The sequence below is a fragment of the Macaca thibetana genome, chromosome 18, assembly GCF_024542745.1.
Source record: "Macaca thibetana thibetana isolate TM-01 chromosome 18, ASM2454274v1, whole genome shotgun sequence".
Taxonomy (NCBI): Eukaryota; Metazoa; Chordata; class Mammalia; order Primates; family Cercopithecidae; genus Macaca; species Macaca thibetana.
This window is the reverse complement of record NC_065595.1, coordinates 62,334,576-62,354,275: the sequence shown is the minus strand read 5'-3', so window position 1 is coordinate 62,354,275 and position 19,700 is coordinate 62,334,576. Positions and strand designations below refer to the sequence as shown.

Below are 19,700 nucleotides of genomic sequence, written 5' to 3'. Positions count from 1 at the left end.
AACAGAGAACCCAGATATAAACCCAAATACTTACAGCCAACTGATATTCAATAAAGGAAACAAAAACAAAGTGGGGGAAAGGACACCCTATTCAACAAATGGGTGGTGCTGGCAAACCACATGTAGAAGAATGAAACTGGATCCTCATCTCTCACCTTATACAAAAATCAACTCAAGATGGATCAAGGATTTAAATCTAAGACCTGAAACTATAAAAATTCTAGAAGATAACATTGGAAAAGCCCTTCTAGACATTGGCTTAGGCAAAGACTTCATGACCAAGAACACAAAAGCAAATGCAACAAAAACAAAGAGAAATAGGTGGGACTTAATTAAACTAAAGAGCTTTTGCAAAGCAAAAGGAACACTCAGCAGGGTAAACAGACAACCCACAGAGTAGGAGAAAATCTTCACAATCTATACATCTGACAAAAGACTAATATCCAGAATCTATAACAAACTCAAACAAATTAGCAAGAAGAAAACAAACAATCCCATCAAAAAGTAGGCTAAGGACATGAATGGACAATTCTCAAAAGAAGATGTACAAATGGCCAAAAAAAAAAAAAAAAGAAAAAATCCTCAACATTACCAACGATCAGGGAAATGCAAATCAAAACCACAATGTGATACCACCTTACTCCCACAAGAATGACCATAATCAAAAAAATTAAAAAATAATGGATATTGGCATGTATGTATGTGGTGAAAAGGGAACACTTCTACACTGCTGGTGGGAATGTAAACTAGCCCAACCACTATGGAAAATAGTGTGGGGGTTCCCTAAAGAACTAAAAGTAGAACTACCATTTGATCCAGCAACCCCACTACTGGGTATCTACCCAGAGAAAAAGAAGTCATTATATGAAAAAGAAACTTACACATATATGTTTATAGAAGCACAATTCACAATTGCAAAAATGTAGAACCAACACAAATCCCCATCAATCAACGAGTGGATAAGGAAACTGTGGTATAGGGCAGGGTGTGGTGGCTCACATCTGTAATCCCAGCACTTTGGGAGGCTGGGGTGGGTGGATCACTTGAGGTCAGGAGTTCGAGACCAACCTGGTGAAACCCCATCTCAACTAAGTATACAAAATTAGCCGGGCATGGTGGTGGGCACCTGTAATCCCAGCTACTTGGAGGCTGAGGTGGGAGAATCACTTGAACCCAGGAGGCGGAGATTGCAGCGAGCCAAGATGGTACCACTGCACTCCAGAGCCTGGGCAACTGAGTGAGAATCAGAAGAAAAGAAAGGAAAGAAAGAAAGAAAGAAAGGAAAGAAAGAAAGAAAGGAAAGAAAGAAAGGAAAGAAAGAAAGAAAGGAAAGAAAGAAAGGAAAGAAAGAAAGGAAAGAAAGAAAGGAAAGAAGGAAAAGAAAGGAAAGAAAGGAAAGAAAGAAAGAAATGAAGGAAAGAAAGGAAGGAAAGAAAGGAAGGAAGGAAAGGAAGGAAGGAAAGGAAGGAAGGAAAGGAAGGAAGGAAAGGAAGGAAGGAAAGGAAGGAAGGAAAGGAAAGGAAAGGAAAGGAAAGGAAAGGAAAGGAAAGGAAAGGAAAGAAAGGAAAGAAAGGAAAGAAAGGAAAGAAAGGAAAGAAAGGAAAGAAAGGAAAGAAAGGAAAGAAAGGAAAGAAAGGAAAGAAAGGAAGATAAAAAAGAAATTATATATGATGGAATACTACTCAGCTATAAAAAGGGATGAATTAATGGTATTCGCAGCAACCTGGATGGAGTTGGAGACTATTATTCTAAGTGAAGTAACTCAGGAATGGAAAACCAAACATTATGTTCTCACTCATAAGTGGGAGCCAAACGGGAGCCAAACTACGAGGATGCAAAGGCATAAGAATGACACAATGGACTTTGGGGACTCAGGGGAAAAGGGTGGGAAGGGGCTGAGAAATAAAAAACTACAAACTGGGTTCAGTGTATACTGCTCAAGTGATGGGTGCACCAAAATCTCACAAATCACCCCTAAAGAACTTACTCATATAACCAAATACTAGTCATTCCCCAAAAAACCTATGGAAATAAAAAAAAAAACATAAAGAAACAAAAAAGAAAACACAACAAAAGGAGCTTCCTAATTGGGATTACTCATTTTCCGGTAACGATTCTGACAAGGAGTGTCTAGAAAGTGCTTTGCTCTTTGGTTCCAGACACGAGACACAGCGACATTTCTGCTTTCCCCCTGCACCGGCTGTGAGAAGGAGATCTGTGCCTTGGCTTGCCAGTTATTTTCAGCAACAATGCAACAGAATGACTCGCAAATCTCGAGAGTGGCCAGGAGGTGATGAAACTTGTTGTGATGGGAAAGGGCGCATTGCCCATCGTGGCGGAGTGGGGGCCCTGACCTTGCTTCCTGGCACCAACAGGCTGCTGCTCCTGCTGCAAGCTGCCCAAGATCTCCAAGGTCGGAGACGCCTGACATAAACCAGGCCTGAGCACCGCCAGCACAGCAGACCGGACTCAAGGTTCTGGAATGTGTGAAATATTAAGAAAGGCTTGACTATGCCTCCCTGCTCCAGTCCTTCATTCAGAGGCTAAACGCAAGCCAGAGTCGCTTTAACGGAGAAAGGTTCTCCCAAGAAGGGCTGGATTGCAAAACTCCTCCCACGCCCTAAGTTCTGTCGCAATCGCCCCCTCGGCTTTCCTCCTCCGTTTCAAGATATGTGGAAAAGCTTCAGTTAGCAGAAAAACAAGTAGCATTGTCACCACTATGGTTTAGAAAACATTTTTAGGTCTTTACCTCATTATCCTCTCACAACATCCCTGTCGAGCAGATGTAGGGAAACCACTTCAAGTAAGAGGGAAACATCTTGTGCCTTGTCTTATGGACTGAAAGTAAATCTCTGTAAAACAGAACCTAAGGAAGGCCGCGCATTAGGTAGAACCTGTGCAATCACAAAGGTGCACAGAGATAGGAAAAGCTGGGGAAAAGCTGCAAAGTCTCAGCAAATTCTTCCATCAAAATGATCGACTTAAAAAGCTTCACCTACACTGTTTTTCTTTAACCAAACTTCTTTTAATCAAACACATAATAAAATACATTGTCCTGAAAGGCTGACACTGCAGAGAGTAATTCTTAGGCGTATTCCCTCGTCTTCTAGTATTTTCTTAGGTGGAACAAAAAAAAGGGCAGCTGAGTCCTTCTGGATCCTGCTAAGTGACACACCCAGAAACGTTTGCTTTTACAGCACTTTCGAACCAGGAATCTGGCTCATTTGAACGCTCTCTACTTTGTTTCAGCACCCATCACCATTTTAAAACAGGAAGGAAAGAAGAAAACTTATTGGCATGTTTAGTTTTAGTCATTTCATTATTTTTCCTTCAGTGTGAACTGCTGTCATGTTGGAAAATGAGGGGCTCCTCCCTCGGTTCTCCCAGGAAAATGGTTCTTTGTAAGAAGTCATGCTCAGCTGTACCATGTTATCAAGTGGTTTGTTGTTATTTTTAAGCCCAGAAAACTACTTCATCAAGGATGGAAGCAGTTAACGCTGAGCAGTAAGAAAGTCATGCAGCCAACAATAAATCAGAACTTTTGTGTGGCGGACTAGAAGGAATCTCACCACTGGTATAGTTTATCCGTTTTCAATTTTTAAAAACAGGATATAAAGTTCTGTGTAACTGTTGGATGCGGCACCTGCTTCATTATGTACACGCAGCACACGTTAGTAACATCTTAATATTAGGCACATGAGGAAGGATTTTTTTCTAAAAGAATTCAAGGAACACATCAGTGGCTGTGGGATAGATCACCTGGGGATTGGCACTAGTTTACCACCACTCACAGCAACATCCAACATCTAGCTAACCTTTCTTTACGGGCCTACTCCAGGCACACAGACACCTGCAGAATCAGTAAGAAATCCTCACGGGTCACTGCAGCATTGACTTTGACCATAACCACTTATGTGCACTCCCGCAAAGAGACTGCGCTGCTGACTCGGCTTCCAATGTCATCGCTAAGAATTTCACTCAATTTTTTTACATTTAAATTTTATTTTATTTTTAAGAGATGGGGTCTCACTATGTTGCCCAGGCTGGATTCAAACTCCTGGACTCAAGTGATCCTCCCGCCTCAGCCTCCCGGGTAGCTGGAATTACAGGAACACACCACCGTGCCCGGCTGAGCTTCACTTAATCTTTTAAAGTTCATCTTAGGCAAGTCAGCATCATGATTATCTTAATTCACCAAATTTAACGATTTCAATTGTGAGCACTTTAGCCTTTCTCCAATGTGTCAGTAAGCATTAACTTCAAACCCAAAGTTTTTCAAAGATAAAAACTTTGTGAGGCAACAACATTCCAAACCGACAACGAAAACAGTGAGTGTTCACCAGACGTGCCTGCTAGGTGTGCCTTACATTAGTGTGACAGCGCAAGTTTTAAAAGTTCTGTCAGCTGTGCTCCCGCCCTTGGGCCTCCTCCCCACAGCCCTGTCATGTAGACGTGAGGAAAGTGTGCCTCAGAAGGGCTAAGTGACTTGCCTGTGGTCACACAGCTTGGTGGTGGGAGCCGTCAAGCTTCAGGCCAACTCTTCTATCTCCTCTTCCAGAATACGCCAGCCACCCGCCCAACCCGGAAGCCACAGCCCTGAAGCTCCCACCTGTTTGCCATGCTTTACAGCCTGCCCCCACCTGCCTCCCCTTTTCTGGCTACCTCCGGGTTTTTAACTCCAATACCACGTGCCAATGTGGGTGGAACAGATGAACAGAGGAAGACCAATTACAGGGCCTAATTAAAACAAGCTGTAACAAAAAGCAAGCTGTTTTTTGTAAGGCCATTACCTCTCTTTGAATGCTATTCTCTGTTCTGTGGGACAGAGGTAGAAAGTGTAGCCCCTAAGCATGAAGTTCTTTTTCCACCACCCCAGTCTCAGCCCTACCTAGTCTCCTGGCTGAACTTGTGATAAGAATAAAATAATGGTGCGGAAATGTTCTGGAAAAGCCAAAGGGCCCTGCAAGCAGAGCATCTCCTCCACCGGGAACCTAGGAAGGAGACAGGAACAAGAGAAATAAGAAACTTGAAAGGAAGGTCTGGAGATTTTAGGGGAGCAGCCTCAAGGGGCCAATAAGGAATGGAAACCCAAAGAAAGAAACTCAAAATAGCAACAGCCTGCAGCTCTCCAGGATTGGAGCCTGGGATTCCAGCCCTCCCGTGCAGGAGTCTGACACGAGCTCAGTCCTCCTCAGCTGACTCCAAGTTACCTTCGATGCCAAGGAACAAGCCTCCCAACAGCCAATTGATGACGAAACTTTTGTTTAAAAGCTGAAGGGAAAAAAATTTCCCCAAAGCTCTACACAAAAGGTACTTTTTGAACTGAAAGTTATTCTGTTCCTGGAGATGTAGAAAACAGAAAATGGACTCTAGAAGATGTAAGCCCTCATTTTCTTCCCCCAGACCCCCACAGCTTTACATGTTCTATTCTGGGGTTTTGTTTTGTTTTGTTTTGTTTTGTTTTTGGATTCTGTCACCCAAGCTGGAGTGCAGTAGTGCAATCATGGCTCACTGCAGCCTTCAACTCCCAGGCTCAAGCAATCGTCCCACCTCAGCCTCTCCAGTAGCGGGGACTACAGGCATGTACCACCATACCCAGCTAGTTTATTCTATTTTATGTAGAGACAAGGTCTCACTATGTTAATCAGGCCGGTCTTGAACTCCTGGGCTCAAGCGATCCTCTTGCTTCAGCCTCCCGAAGGGCTGGAATTACAGGCATGAGCCACCACGCCCAGTCAAATGTTGTGTGTGTGTGTGTGTTTTTAAGCCACATTTCCTGGCTGAGGTTATTCCCTAACAGACAAATTTTCTTCCAACTGAACAACCACCTGCTCCCCTCAGAACCTGAGGAGGATTAGAGGTGTTCTGAACTCAACAGAACTCAACACCTGCTGCAAATTCCTGGCGGGCATTATCTCAGCAGCACAGGCTCTGTGTTGGCCCCACCCAGATCCCTCCCCCCGACTGATGAGATCGTTTTAGAAAAAGAGCTAATAGGAAAAATTCCACCAAGATACAACACAGGCCACGAGGGGGTGAGGAGGAGGTGGCCAGATGCTGATAAGCCCGTCAGTGTGTGGTGTCAGAAAGAGAAAACTCTGGGCCCTACAGAAACTCGGCCCTGAGTTTGGAGGCAAAGTGAACTCAGAGGGAAGAGTCCTGCCTCACCTCTGGGGTCCTTGGATGTCTTCACCAACAACGCAGCCTATCTGTGGGCCGGACGCCTCCCAGTGCCTCCAATACGAAAACCATCAGGCTGAGCAGGAGACGGTAGGACAATTGGGACGCATGAAAGAAAACAACGCCAGTCCAATAAAGAGAAGAAAGACCGTGCTGTTTTCTACCAGCCGTACATCCAAACACGACCAATGGGTATTGGAGGCTGTAAGACATGTCAGGCCCTTCCCTCCTGCCTTCCTACCCCGCCAGGGAGGCTGGCAATGCAGCACCCGCTGCGTTGGGCATCACACATGCACCCTCAGCGTGCTCAGCCCGGCTGTGGATTGAGACCTCCCGGGGCTGCTGGGTGTGGAGTGGGAGGAGTGTAAGGTTTGAAAATAACAGGCCTGGATTTGGAGGCAGGTTCTGCTGCTTCCTAACTACTTGCCCTCCTGTAAAACGGGGGTAATGACCCCAGAGGGTTGCTGTAAGAATGGAGAACAATGAATGTGGCGGGGCTCATCACATTCTCATGATGCTCCTTAAGGAAATATTCCCACCGCGGTCAGTCTCAATCCCACGGATGTCAACCTGCCCAGTGCCTCATACAAAGAATTCCAACTCCTCCGATTCCATGTCTCCACATACCTGTCCCTAAAACCAGCCCATGACCAAGGCAGAACCTCTCCACCTTTACAGCCACTCCGGAGAGCCCAGATTCAGAGGCTGCATCCACCACACTGACGGGCGATCGCTGGGAATATCCTAAGGGCTGGGGGGGTGGCAGAGTCTACCAGACTGTTCAAGCTGCCAAGAGTTTTTAGAATTGGAAAAATTCCCCAATACAATGAAATTTTTAAGAGATTTGGCTTTATGAATGTAGAAGTAGAAAGTAAAACAATTATCTCAGGAGTGGAAAACCAGCCTTAGACCCACCTTGGGAATTAGGACTGAATGGTCAATGCCCAGCCTGCAGGTGTGTGCTATTTAGAGTCCACAGGCCCTTCTGCAGCCTCTCCTTATCTCCCAGGGGATGGTGGCCCTTTCCTCCTCCTCCTCCTGAGATCCTACTGAGCCACCCTTAGGAATTTATGGAGGGAAGACAAACCATGTTTTGTTCAAGTAATCCTGTGCCCGGAGGATCCAGAGTCCTCCTCACGTCTAGTACCTGTGCACTAGAGAGAGAGACAGAGAGAGAACACATCCCAATTTTAAATTCCTAAGTGATGGTGAATCTTTATAGGTGTTAAGCATGATTATTGCAGGCCTGGTGCAATAGCTCACGCCTATAATCCTAACACTTTAGGAGGCCGAGGCAGGCGGATCACTTGAAGTCAGGAGTTGGAGACCAGCCTGGCCAATATGGTGAAACCCCGTCTCTACTAAAAATACAAAAATTAGCTGGGGGTGGTGGTACAGACCTGTAATCCCAGCTACTCAGAAGGCTGAGGCAGGAGAATCACTTGAACCCGGCAGGCGGAGGTTGCAGTGAACTGAGATGGTGCCACTGCACTCCAGCCTGGGCAGCAGAGCGAGACTCCATCTCAAAAAAGAAAAAACGAATTATTATTGCACAATTACTTACACATAAGACTAGTATCACAACCATTAGGGCGTGGGATTTAAATTCTTCTGGAAGCCTGCTTTTAACACCATTCCCCTGTGACAAGTTTCATGCTGGCAGCTGAGCTCGGGAACATACGTGTGGAAGTCCTGAAGTGGTCAAGCTCACTGGTCCATGCAGTATATCCGATAACTCTCGCCTCTCTAATAACAGCTTGAAACAGTCCAATATGCCAGTGTTTCATTAAAATAAGCCACCAAACTGTATAGTGTGAAAAATGACAGTTCATGCATCATAGGAAAATGACCCACAGTAACGAGAGGGTTAAAGGCACGTGCATGCACGCGCACACACACGTGAATGCACACGGAAATGCTTTCTCAACACTTTTATATGAGAATTACCTTTTATGAAAGAAGGTGTAAATACTCTTAGTAGTTGAGTACTGTGCAACCTACCGAAAGCACACACTCAGACAAACAAACGGGCACATTCCCATTGCTATAGAGACAGAGGGCAGTCTGCAGAGCCCTGGATTAGCAGGCGGCTCAGTGGCTACCCTCACACGATCACAGGCAACTTAGGGAATGGCTCATCTCAGTTTTCTCCTTGGTGAAATGGAGATAATACCATTCAACCTGAAGGGCTGTTGCAGAAACTAAATAAACTAATATATGGAATAGAAAGCCCTACCACGGGGCCTGGCACATAGAAGGTACTTTATAGTATCAGAAAAGTCATTACTTAAAATGCCCACTTATCATTTAAAAAAAAAAACAAACCCTTTTGTTCCTGGTTTCACATAACAATATTCAAATTCACAATCTGGAATCTAAGGCTTTTCATACATATTAAATGGGGCACTGTCTCATCCTTCTGACAAGGCACCTGCGGCCTGCAGTCAGTCTCTACAGCTAAGGAGGCTGGTAGGGCCCAACCACATGGCCAGGCGCAGAAGCCCTCCTCCTGTTATTTGAATGAGTACCTCCATCACACCCCATTTCCCAGCGGTTTCACCCTCAGTTTTGGAGCACTCTCTCTATGGCTACTTTACTTCTGTCCCCAGATAGGCAGAGCGCTCTCTCTGTCTGTCTCTCTCTCTCTCTCTGTTTTAGACAGGGTCTCACTCTATCACCCAGGCTGGAGCGCAGTGACATGATCACAGCTCACTGCAGCCTCGAACTCCTGGCCTTAAGCAATCCTTCTATCTCAGCCTCCCGAGTGGCTGGGACTACAGGTGTTCACCACTGTACCCTGCTATTTTTTTAAAAAAATTTTTATAGTGATGGGGTCACACTATGTTGCCTAGGCTAATCTCAAACTCTTGGGCTCAAGTGATCCTCCCGCCTCGGCCTCCCAAAATGTTGGGATTACAGGCATGAGCCACCCTGCCTGGCCCAGAGTTCTCTCTAAGTAATTATTTACCTGCTTGGCTACTATCTAACTCCTTTTTTCCCATCAGAGCCTTTTTCCTATCATATCGTTTTCTGCATAACTAAGTTTCTTCATGACTCACTCCCTCAATCTCACACAAATTACAATGCCTGCACCCCACTGACCTGAATAGTCTCTTTCCGCAGAAACGATTGCTTCCTGCTCACTAACCCATGGCTTTTCTGGAGCCTGAAGCCTCCAGGACTTCTCCTGAGTCTCTAAGATGGGGTTTCCTCTACCAATATCTTTGCTTCACTCTCTCTCCTTGCCTGGCTCTTCCTCTTCCTTCCCCTCCACTGTTCCTAAGAACTCAGCTCTGCTCAACCATGTCAAGGCCTCAATGACGCCAACCTGTCTGTCACTCTCAACTGCAGAATTGCGTTTCTATCTCCAGCATCTCAGCCAACCTCCAGCCCTGTACTTCCAACACTGCTCACAAATTATCCCTCAGTCACTCTAGGGTGAGTTTCTGAAGAACCTTCTTTTCCAGCCTGGGCAACATAGTGAGACCTCATCCCTAAAAAAATAAAAATAAAAAACTAGCAGGATGCAGTGACTTGTACTTGTAATCCCAGCTACTCAGGAGGCTGAGCTGGGAGGATCGCTTGAGCCCGAGAGTTAGAGGTTGCAGTGAACTATGATGGTGCCACTGCACCCCAGCCTGGGTGACACGGTGAGACCCTGTCTCTAAAAAACAATAATAATAAAAAACTCAACTTTCCTTCCACAGGTCCCAGGTGACTCAGGCTTCCAGATTCCTCAGAAAAAAACTGAGCAATTCCATGTGAAACAGCCATTCCTCCTTGTTAAGTATAAAAAGAAAGCTCCTTTCTTTGTCTTCATTCATTCACCAATTCTCCAAACTTAGGGGCCGGACATGGTGGCTCACGTTTATAATCCTAGTACTTTAGCAGGCTGAGGCGGGCCAATTGCCTGAGCTCAAGTTCGAGACCAGCCTGGCCAACATGTTGAAACCCTGTCTCTACTAAAAATACAAAAAAAAAAAAAAAAAAAGCTGGACATGGTGGCACGCACCTGTAGTCCCAGCTACTCGGGAGGCTGAGGAATGAGAATTGCTTGAACACAGGAGGCAGAGGTTGCAGTGAGCCAAGATCATGCCACTGCATCCCAGCCTGGGTGACATGGTAAGACTCTGTCTCAAAACAATACAAACAAACAAAAAAGAAACCTTAGGAAGCATTCCTCAGTTGAAAAATAAGGTAAACCATTCAGTCCCATCCCTAAAGATACTGAAAAAGGTTAAGACTGAATTTACTGCTGAAACTAAGGTCAAGATTTTCAAGTTCATCAACTCAGTCCGTCTTTGTTTCTTAAACTTCACATTTACAGTACAGTACTTAAAATGTAAAAATGCACTTGAATTGTTTACATGGTTATTACTGAAGAAAAACACCCAGGTCACTTATTTTGGCTTCGTTTAATAAAACAACAGAAACATCTGTCATTTTTTGTAACAATTCTGTTGTCCTACTCACTGGGTGGCAAAAATGCACTCCCACTGCCTTGCATTAACCTGCTAATCTGGAGGCGATTCACTCCCCACTGACAACCAAGTTTCACTGAGTTTTTGTCAAATAGAACAATTAAATCATCCTTTGGTTTTCCAAGCAGCTAGAATAATTTGAGAAAACAAAAAACAAGCCATCTTTTAAACAAAAATGCATTACCTCCCGAAATGAAAAATTCATTTATCTCCAAATTGTCACCAGTAAGTTTTACGGTTATAGCAAGCCACAACATGCAGTTCTTGTATAAGATGAATAAAATATTACTGACTAATAACTCAATTCTAATTTTAAACAAATGCATTCAAACGGAGTTGAATACTTAATTTGTATCACTCCCACAAGGTATAAAAACCTTGCTTGGTTCTGATGTCACTGACTGCTGGCCATAGACGATGAGGTCTCAATCTTCCTAAGAGATTAAGGTCGGATGATAGTACCTTCTCTCTCTGACAATGTATCCAACTCAAAGAGACAGCCTAGCTGGGCATTCAATTTCAGCATTTTCCAGTGTACATTAGGAAGTGGGGACCTCGTCTAAGTTTCTGTTTTGCTTTGTTTTTGCCAAGCAGGAATTAGCTGAACCCTGTTGGCAGCTCCTCCAGCAGCCCACGTGGGGTAGACCCAGCGACCACTTCCCACAGGACTTCAGGCTCATGTACTGTTCTCTGGAATAAGGTTTCCTGCAGTACAAGTTCCAGTCTGTCCCTTGGTTTGGCCAAAGACAGATCCGCCTACTGACTATTCTCTGCTATAATGACAACTGTGCTCTAACACAAACAACTTATTCTTAGTGGGAAACAATTAATTTCAGCCATCCCATGTGCTCCTCAACAGCCATTTATTCACATTGGCCCATCTTCCGATATCAGACTGACACAAAACCCCAAAGTCTTGCCCGATGACAATGGAATGAGTGTCATGTATTTAGCGGCATTTGTACTTTATTGCATTGCTTCCTGCTTGTTTGTTTAAGATGGTGAAATCTTTATAAGCAAAGAGATGATTAATTCTTCCCCGTCTTTAACGGCCATTCTCTTCCACAATCTCTAGCAAATCTCCGAATCTAAGTTGCGGGGAGGTATGTTGGGGAACCACACTTTTAAGCAGTGTTCCTGCGGTTTTAGCTCAGACATCTTACAAGATTGGAAGATTCCGTTTCATGGGGACATATGGACAGAACTCACTTGTTTTAGAGCACTACTTAGCCAAACCTCTCAGCGAATCCTACATTGAAAAGTCTTTAGCAGTATACATTTTGGAATCTTCTGTGTGCCCCAGAACACACAATATGGATCTAATTAGATTCAGCTGTCTTATGTTAGAAACAAACATTGAAAGGAAAAAAACAGAAGTGGAAGTGGGAGCTTTGTTCATCCTCTCGCATGCCCCCGCGACCCCACACTCCCAAGGCGTGCGCATCCTACCCGCTCACTCGGGCAGCACACGCTCCCTAAACACCCCAGCGTGGCCCGTGCCCCGCGGAGCGCTCTGAGCGCTTTTCCGCTGCTGGGTTTTCACCGGATCTGGAAGATATTTACGGGAGGACTGGAGCCCAGCGCGGCAACCTCACCCCACCCCCACCGCCCCGGCCCGGGCGCGCCCCGCCCGCTCCCCGGCTCCAGGACTTACACCAGCGCGGACGGACAGGGCATCTGGTTCCAGGCACAGTTGTACTGAGCCTGAATAAAACTCTCACTTCCCTCCAGCACAGAGCAGCTCACATTCTTGTTCACGATGTAGGCGCACCAGTTCCTGGGGTGCAGGAGAGAGAGGGAGAAGGGCACGGTGTAAACCTGGAGAACAATGAGGCCAGGGGAGAGGGGACGGCAGCCCCAGACCTAGCGAGGGTCGGGGGGAGGGCCGTCGCCCTCTGCGGAGGCGGGAGCTTCACAGAGCAGACGCCGGAGGGTGCCCGGGTGCGCCTCTGGAGAGCGCGCGCCTGGACCCGACCAAGACGGGAAAGAAAAGCACTCACGGTCCCAGGGGCTCCTGGAATTCCTGGGAGTCGTTTTCGGACCACCCGGGTCTGTGGGACACTCTGCGCCCACGCCCCCGGAGTCAGCTCTGCCTGAGGCGCCGGCGGCGCAGCGCGCGGTCACCCAGAGAAGGAGCCGCCCGGGGAAATCCAAGGGAGACCCCCGGCTGCCGCTTGTCGTCTTTGGCAGGGCAGCTCGAGGGCTCGACTGGGGGCCGGGGAGGGGTAGGCGGTTTGGGGCCAGCAGAGGGGCGCGCACTTACTTGTTCCTAGCGCTGGGCCGCGCGGGATACCCGGGCTGCGGGCCGGCATGGCACAGCCCCGCGCAGCCCAGGGCCAGCAGCACCAGCGCCCAGCGCCAGGGCGCGCGGGGCCAGGGCTGTGTCGGCTGCCACATCCTGCGCGCAGCGGGCGCTTCCCGCCTGCCCGGGTCCGGAGCGCGGCGGATCGGGGCACCGGCCACAAGGCTGCTGGCGGCCAGGGCGCCGCCCGCGAAGGCAGAAGGCTCGGGCGCTTCGCGGCGCTCCAACCCGCGCTCTGCGGCCGCCCCCTCCGGCTTCTCGTTCCTACTTCTCCTTTTGCAGCCCCGTGCGCCCTGCGCTTCTCCTCGGTCCCTCAATGACGCACAGGTCCCCCCGGGTGCCGCCCTCTTTATTTCACTTCCCTCTCCGAAACGTGACTCTCCCTCCACCACGTCTCCCTGTCTCCAGTCCCTTCGCTTCTCGGCAGGGGGCTCGGGGTGGAAGAACTAAAGGGTTTGGGATAAGGGTCTATGTTACAGAATTTCCAATTACTCATTCCTTTGGTCTCTTCCCAGATGCCGAGCAACTCCGCCTCCCACCTTCCAACAGGCGCGCTCCCGGCCCCTCGGGACGCTGCCGCCGTCGGCGAGTCTGGCTGTCCTCGCGTCGTGCCTGGGTGCCAGCCTCCCGGGGCGAATGAGGGACACGTTTATCAGTCCCGTGGGGAGAGGAGTGGGGGCTCGACTCGGATTTCCTCCTCGGGCAAGACACGGCCATTCCCCCACCACCTCCATGGACTTACAGAGTCCGGGGGAAATGAACGCTGGTTCTCTTCTTTCTTTACCCGTCTCTGCCTTAGGAATCATCTACAGTCCACGTGGGGGGCGGCAGGACAGGACAAGTCACAGCCTCACCAATTCCCAGTGGCTGCTGCAGTTCGGGGTCCAGCTCTACAATTCTTGAAAGGTGATCTCACAGCCTCTGCTGCTGAGGTCCTACTGTGAACTTTCTTTTTCTATTGAAACTAAGGCATTTACTCACCTTTGCTTCTCAACAGTTCAGGCACCGCTAGACATCTGTCTTAAACTTTCTTGTATGTTTTCTGCCTATTCTTGAGTTACACTAATCTCCACCAATTTCTTTTTGGGATGAAGTACTGGAATGTTAAATAAAATCACCACCCAAGTGCTGTATTCTAAGGGGTGTTGGAAAGAGCTATGTATTTGAGATGACCTGCTGCATCTAATTAATGTACAGGGTCGTGAGTGACATGATTACCAGACTCCACAGATAAACTGTGGCCTCTGTGAGCTAACCAGACGCTGTTGGCCATGACTTGTTAAGTGAATAAAGCTTTGCTGTGGGCCAGGCGGGGTGGCTCAGGCCTGTAATCCCAGCACTTTGGGAGGCCAAGGCGGGTGGATCACCTGAGGTCAGGAGTTCAAGACCAGCCTAACCAACATGGTGAAACCCCGTCTCTACTAAAAATACAAAAAAAAAAAAAAAAAAAAAAATTAGCCGGGCATGGTGGCACATGCCTGTAATCCCAGCTACTTGGGAGACTGAGGCAGGAGAATCGCTTGAACCAGGGAGATGGAGGTTGCAGTGAGCCGAGATCTCACTACTGCACTCCAGCCTGGGCAAAAAGAGTGAAAATCCGTCTCAAAAAATAAAAAATAAAAACGTTTCCTGTGTTCCTACTCTACTAAATGAAGCCATTGGTCTATTTTGTTTCTAATATTCTTTGATGGTGTTGTTGGACCTTCTGATTTGCAGATGAAAGAAAGAAAAGTCCCTAAGCAGAAACTACAAGGGCCAAGCAGAAGATTATACCATGTAAGGACATCATCTGTCCCTGGACTCTAAACGGAAGATCATGCAAATAGTGGACTGAAGTCATCCCAGCCTTCAAAAGAGCCACCGTCGGGGGGAAATAACAGAAAGGGATAAAAAGCTGTCTTTCGTAACCCAATCTGTATCTTTCTGTGTGACTTCCCTATCCTGCCTGTCTAACGCCCTCTCGACGGTAAACACTCATAGAGTAGAAACAGAGCATAGAAATGGAGAAGAGGAAGAGGGGGAAAAAATGGAGGAAACACAAGTTGTGTGTGTCTACAACTAGCAGAGAACAACTCCAACGTGTCTCTGATACAGGTAAATCTCAGACTTGAAAGTGCGTTGAGCTGATCAAGTCAATCTGTTTTTTCTGTCAAATCAAAGTTATACTAGGAAGTTGTCCAAGAGTATAAGGACCAACTTTTCATTGAGATGACCACAGTACTATATTTAATCAGCTATCAATAGCATGTATCGGTAAATAAATTTCATTCTGAGCATCTGTTACAAGCTAGGCATTGTGCAAAAATACTGAGGATTCATGAGTGAGCCCACACTGACACGGGGCCTGTGTTTGGAGGGCTTCCAGGCACTGCCATGCAATGAAGGGTGTTAGAGTTCCTGGACAGTCAACTAAGTGAGCTAATGTTTATTGCACGTCTTTCTCCAGACACAAGCCCATGTATGTTTTTGTGGGCCTGCCCTGGGAAGACAGAAAATTCTTGACTTTCAGAAGGTTACTTCCCTCTTTTGTATTTTTATTTATTTATTTATTTATTTATTTATTTATTTGGGGGAAAGGGTCTCACTCTGTCACCCATGCTGGAGTCCAGTGGCGTGATCATGGCTCACTGCAGCCTCAAGCTCCCATGCTCAAGCAATCCTCCCACCGTAGCCTCCCGCGTAGCTGAGACCACAGGTGTGTGCCATCACACTCAGCTAATTTTTTGAATTTTTGGTAGAAATGGGATCTCATCATGTTGCCCAGGCTGGTCTTGAATGCTTAATCTCAAGCCATCCTCCTGCCTTGGCTTTTTAAAGTGCTGGGATTTCAGGCATGAGCCACTGTGCCTGGCCTATTATTCTCTTCTTTTACTTTTTGGGGTTTTTTTTTCTCTTGAGATGGAGTCTTGCTCTCTCATTCAGGCTGGAGTACAGTGGTGCAATCATGGCTCACTGCAGCCTTGATATCCCTGGGCTCAAGCAATCCTCCTACCTCAGACTTCTGAATAGCTGGGACTACAGGCACACACTACCATACCAGGCTGACTTTTTGTACGCCATCATAGCTCACTATAGCCTGCAACTCCTGGGCTCAAGTGATCCTCCTACTTCAGTCTTCTAAGCAGCTAGGAGTACAGATACACACCACCATGCCCAGTTAATTTTTTATTTTTTGTAGAGATGGGGGGGGTCTCACTTGGTTGCCCAGGTTGATCTTGAACTCCTGGTTTCAAGCAGTCCTCCTGCCTTCGTCTCCTAAAGTCTTGGGATTACAGGTGTTAGCCACTGTGCCCAGCCGCAAGGTTATTTCTTGATTTGAGGCCAAGATCCCAAGAGACCCTCTTTCTTTTCTCTTTTCCAGCTGGAGGAAGGGATGCAACAAACTCAGGAACCAGAATGCCTTGCACAAGAAACAAGACAGAGGGAAGCTTCTGGAGGATAGAGAGCTTCTGGAGGATAGAGAGCTTCTGGAGGATAGAGAGCTTCAGCACATTAAGAAACGGACTAATTGGGCAGGACTTCTGATCCCTGCCATGAACAATGATGTGGATATGCTGCCAGAAAGCTGCAGGTATGAACTGTTTCCATGCTGCCAACTACCTTAAATGAGCACTTGAAAACTATGTTTTCTATAACAATCTGAAGGAATTTCTTCTGCTTTGGAAACAAGTGTCCCATAGTAACCTGGGACACACACCCTTGATTGTGTGACCAACTTACCTAAAGCAAAAATTCAAGGAAGAACTACTTCATTATGAATGGGTCATTCATACAATCCATTCTCTCGTTCACTTGTGGATCATGACATAAGCTGTTCATCAGGCTCTGTGTGTGCTTAGGGATGGTTTTCTTGGAAGCGGTGAGCCTCTCGGGCCTCCAGCACACCCAGGTGCCCCCTCCACCCCTCCATTGCCTGTTGGAAAAGGAGGGTGACTATCACTGAGGCAGCAGGCAAATACATTTCCCCTAGCCCCACCCCAGCCATCTGCGCAGGGACATTTGATCAAGATGAACTGATTTGCATCTAGGATGTGGTCAAGAATCATGAGATTAGCCTGGGCTTTCCGCCCTTCTGATCCCTCATCTGTTTTTTTGTTTTGTTTTGTTTTGTTTTTGGATCTAGGGTCTTGCTCTGTCACCCAGGCTGAAATGCAGTGGTGCTACCATGGCTCCCTGCAGCCTCCACCTCTCAGGCTCAAGCAATCCTCCTACCTCAGCCTCCTGAATAGCTGGGACTACAGGCACATGCCACCTCATCTGGCTAATTTTTTTCAATTTTTTTGTAGAGATGGGTGTCTCACTATGTTGTCAGGCTGGTCTTGGACTCGTGAGCTCAGGCGACCCTCCCGCCTTGGCTCTTTACTTTCTGGAGTTCAAAAAAACTGTTCCCTGGATTTCTAGTGTACTTTTAGGTATCTTTATTGCTTCCTAGTTCTGCTTAGTTAATGATGGAAAAAGAAAGTTCTTGAACACTAGATATCTTGAATAAAAGATATCCTTCATTCTTTTAAAAACAATGCAGTTTAATAGGGAAAGAGAAATATCCCCGAGAACAAATGAACTGGCTGCCGCATCTGGCCTGCTCTGCCAGGGGTGGGCGATACCATTTTGTTTAGCTTCATTTGAAATAGGCATTGTGTTGGAGAGGGACCTTCAGAACAATTTTTTTTCTTTTCTTTTTGAGATAGTGTCTGGGTCTGTCACCCAGGCTGGAGTGCAGTGGTACAATCAGGGCTCACTGCAGCCTTGACCTCTTGGGCTCAGGTGATCCTCCCACCTCAGCCTCCTGAGTAGCTGGGACTACAGGTGCTCACTACCATACCGAGCTAGTTTTTGTATTTTCAGTAGAGACAGGGTCTCCCCATGTTGCCCAGGCAGGTCTGGAACTCCTGAGATCAAGCAATTCACCTGCTTCGACCTCCCAAGTGCTGGGATTATAGGCACGAGCCACTGCACCAGGCCCAGAACAAATTCAGTGAGACTCCAGACTTCAACATTTATAAATAACAGCTGCTTTCTTGTCAAAGGCTTTGACCAAACAAATCAAATCAAAACAAAGAACACTTGCCCTCTTCAGTTTTTCTTAACTTACTTATTTGTAAATATCTCCTTTGCTATACAAAGCTAAGGAGTCAAAAATCTCCTTATCCTTTGAACCTAAGACAGACCTTATCAACTGACTGATTAGATGACACTCTTAACGACTATGGCCGTTATTTTAATCATCTTTCGTGAGAGATGCCAGGAGGAAATGTTTCTACGTTGATTAGGGGCGTGTGCCTTAATACATTGTACACTATCACCTGAGAGTTTCAAAACTGAAAAATTGAGATCACATGGAAAAAAAGGGTTTTCGGAATTCATGCAGTAGCGTTAGTGTGCTGTTCAAAATACGGCACCCTCACCCATTAGCTGAATGATCTTGGACAAGCAATACACCCTTCTATGCTCCATGTTCTCCTCTGAAAATTGGAATCACTCATCTGGCTGTGGGGAGGATTCATTGGATTGCCAGATGTAAACTGTTAGCATCGTGCCTGGCACTCAGTGAGAGGAGGATGAATATTCACCATTGTTATTGACATACCCACATCAGTAACAATAACAAATTTGGAGTAAGGTTCAGGGGCTGTATCATTCTTTTTGTTTTCCAGTCAACATGGAAGCTGACCATCTACTGCAGTTCCTTCCAAAAATGAAGTGTAAAGAGTGCATGTGTATAACTCAATCAGAATAGCCCTCAGTGCGATTGTCCAGAATATAATACTGCGCTCTGGGGGCTCACACCTGTAGTCCCAGCACTTTGAGAGGTCAAGGAGAGCAGATCACCTCGGGGCAGGAGTTCAAGACCGGCCTGGCCAACATAGCAAAACCCATCTCTAATCAAAATGCAAAAAATTAACTGGGTGTGGTGGCAGGCGCCTGTAGTCCCAGCTACTCTGGAGAATTGTTTGAACCTGGGAGGTGGAAGTTGCAGTGAGCCGAGATGGTGCCACTGCATTCCAGCCTGGGTGACAGAAGAAGACTTTGTCTAGAAAAACAAGAATACTGACTTCTAGCCCAGTTTTCTTTCTGCTGCTCCCCAGAGAAAGCATGTAGCTCAGCTTATTGTTTAGAAAATTTATCCTCTATACAGCAAAGGAATTTATTTTAGAACAAGTCAATGAGCTCTTTGAGAGATTAATAATGCTGCATAAATAAATTCAGATCATTGGGCAATTCAACAGTGAAGATCTTCCTCAAAAAGATGAAATCAGTTACTCCCATATCCCTTAATTTTTTTCAGATGTTTCTTAGATCTAAGAATACTTTCTACATTTAACAGTATGCCATACACTGCATTTGAGATGTCATCGCTGACACACTTATGGTATGGTTTTGAACACATTTTTTTCATCATAAGAAATAACTGACAAAAATAGGCTCTTAGAATTTTTTTGCGTGTCTCTTTCCAAGAGAGCTGTAATAGCATAGGCAATAATGTCTTCATTTACATGAGCCACATCAAACTATGTTGTAGTTCATCATTTATTTATGGAATGTGAGTTGATTGTTCTGGAATCTAAATAGGCAAAATGTATTTGGTGATTCTGAAATAAAGTATTAAATTTTAGCACAATCATGGTCTATACTCAGAATAGGATGGACTAGTCATGAACAAGTTAACTCTAACATTTCAGACTGGGCAATTCTTTTTTTTTTTTTTTTTTGAGACGGAGTCTCACTCTGTCGCCCGG

At 46.3% G+C, this 19,700-nt stretch overlaps 1 protein-coding gene and 1 long non-coding RNA gene across 2 annotated transcripts in view; one reads left to right on the top strand and one right to left on the bottom strand.

Annotated features, from left to right (window-relative positions):
- EMILIN2 (elastin microfibril interfacer 2) overlaps window positions 1-13,070 on the bottom strand; it is a 60,758-nt gene extending 47,688 nt beyond the window's left edge. Inside the window, exons 1-2 of the mRNA XM_050767434.1 lie at window positions 12,925-13,070; window positions 12,316-12,438 (exon numbers count right to left, since the gene is read on the bottom strand). Of these exons, the coding sequence (XP_050623391.1) occupies window positions 12,316-12,438; window positions 12,925-13,058 (257 nt within the window). The 5' untranslated portion in view covers window positions 13,059-13,070. The remainder of the gene's footprint in view (window positions 1-12,315; window positions 12,439-12,924) is intronic.
- Window positions 13,071-13,266: 196 nt separating this feature from the next.
- On the top strand, window positions 13,267-17,176 carry LOC126941186 (uncharacterized). The gene is made up of 3 exons (XR_007721126.1): window positions 13,267-13,869; window positions 14,680-15,057; window positions 16,325-17,176. It is a non-coding gene; the product is annotated as an uncharacterized LOC126941186 (long non-coding RNA).
- Window positions 17,177-19,700: the final 2,524 nt, after the last annotated feature.